Consider the following 1,519-nt stretch of genomic DNA (forward strand, 5'->3'; position numbering starts at 1 on the left):
GGGGGGTAAAAATTCTACATAAAAAGGGAGAAAAACTTTAGGTTCTTCTGCATTTGAATTTGAATTTAAAAACTTGCACACACTGAGTGCGGAAATTGACGTCACACAAACTGTAAATGACCGGGTTGGCCGCACTGTTCAGAAAGTAGAGCCTCAAGAAAAGGTTATAGAAGGTCAAGCCCACGCTATCCATGGCGGCAAACTTTTCCGGGGAGGTAAATTTGAAGAACATGACGATAAGATGAGGGAGGAAGCCAATGATATAGACCGCGCTGATGATGATGAGCATGGTGGTAGTTCTGCCAATACCTCTTCTTTGCGCGGGCCCGAGCGTTGATGTTGATGATTTCTTTTTGCGGATAGAAGACAGTATTTTGATGACTGATGTTCTTGTGCTTCTGACAGATAATTTCGATTTTTTACCGGTTGAATCGTCTTTGTTCAAGCTATTGTCTCCTTTCTTCGTTTCTCCCACACCGACATTGCGTGAACCTTTGTCATGTTCTGTGCTCAACGAGTTGGAATTCGAAATACAACCTTCTTGTGAGGATTTGTGTTGAAATGAAATCTTTTTACCCGTCGGCGCAGAGACCTGTTTTGATTCCGTCTGCTGACTGACAGACAAGTCAGTTGATCCAGAGTCATTCAAACGTTCTGCATTGTTTTCTAATAATTTCCATTCTCCAGGTTTCCCCAGACCGCTATTTTCACCAGCGTCATTCTCTCCTCCGAGACTGTTAAAAGCACTGTCACCTTCACTTGTATTCAGAGCTTCCTTTCTCGCATTATTACCCCCATCAGCACTGTCTAAACTATTCATTTCAACGGATTCTTTTTTTGCCCTACCACCAGCCCCGCTGGACGTACTCTCATCAGTCGATTTCGTGTCAGGTCCGGAAGAGCTGGACTGAGAGTTCGAACCGGAAGTGACCTTTGCGTGTGCGTTAGGCGAGGTGGTGACCCCGTACACTTTGCTGTGTCGCCAAGCTTGGGCACCGACCAGACAGTACAGCACGACTAGAGGGATGCAGCTGGACAAGAAAATAAGTAGAAAGAAGCCCGTATTGACCACTGGCCACATGGTGTCGACGAAACTGTCGTCTGTCGTGCACTCGTGACCCACGATGTCTGGCCGAGGGGTTGGTCTCGTCTGCGTTCCGTTGATGATGGCGTAAGGGATGGAGACGACGACCGAGAAAATGGCTATACAGACACAGATGATCTTAGCTTGCTTCATGCTTACCTGTTTGCCAAACGGTCTGCACACTTTTCGGTACCTGGGATGAAGAAAATAATTTTTCCTGAATTAAATCTTTTCAAGAAAAACACATTGTTTTTGCAGTTATTCTACGCACAGCCCAAAATATGTATTGGTCGTTGGGTCAAGACTTTGTTTGTTATGCCTTTTGTTTCTTTTCATTCTTCTTTGTGTGGGTGGTTGGCGGGTGCTCTGGTGTGGTTTGCTCCTTCTTTCCTCTTTAACATCTATCGTCCTTATCTCTCCTCCTTCTTTTTTTAC

General features: G+C 45.2%; 1 protein-coding gene across 1 annotated transcript in view; it reads right to left on the reverse strand.

The window, feature by feature from the left end:
• LOC101847216 (muscarinic acetylcholine receptor gar-3) overlaps positions 1 to 1,519 on the reverse strand; it is a gene marked incomplete in the record, with an annotated part of 9,040 nt that continues 7,521 nt past the window's right edge. The window contains 1 exon segment of the mRNA XM_005107634.3: positions 1 to 1,277. Coding sequence (XP_005107691.2) covers positions 38 to 1,277 — 1,240 coding nt within the window.

The sequence above is a fragment of the Aplysia californica genome, unplaced genomic scaffold, assembly GCF_000002075.1.
Source record: "Aplysia californica isolate F4 #8 unplaced genomic scaffold, AplCal3.0 scaffold00617, whole genome shotgun sequence".
NCBI lineage: Eukaryota > Metazoa > Mollusca > Gastropoda > Aplysiida > Aplysiidae > Aplysia > Aplysia californica.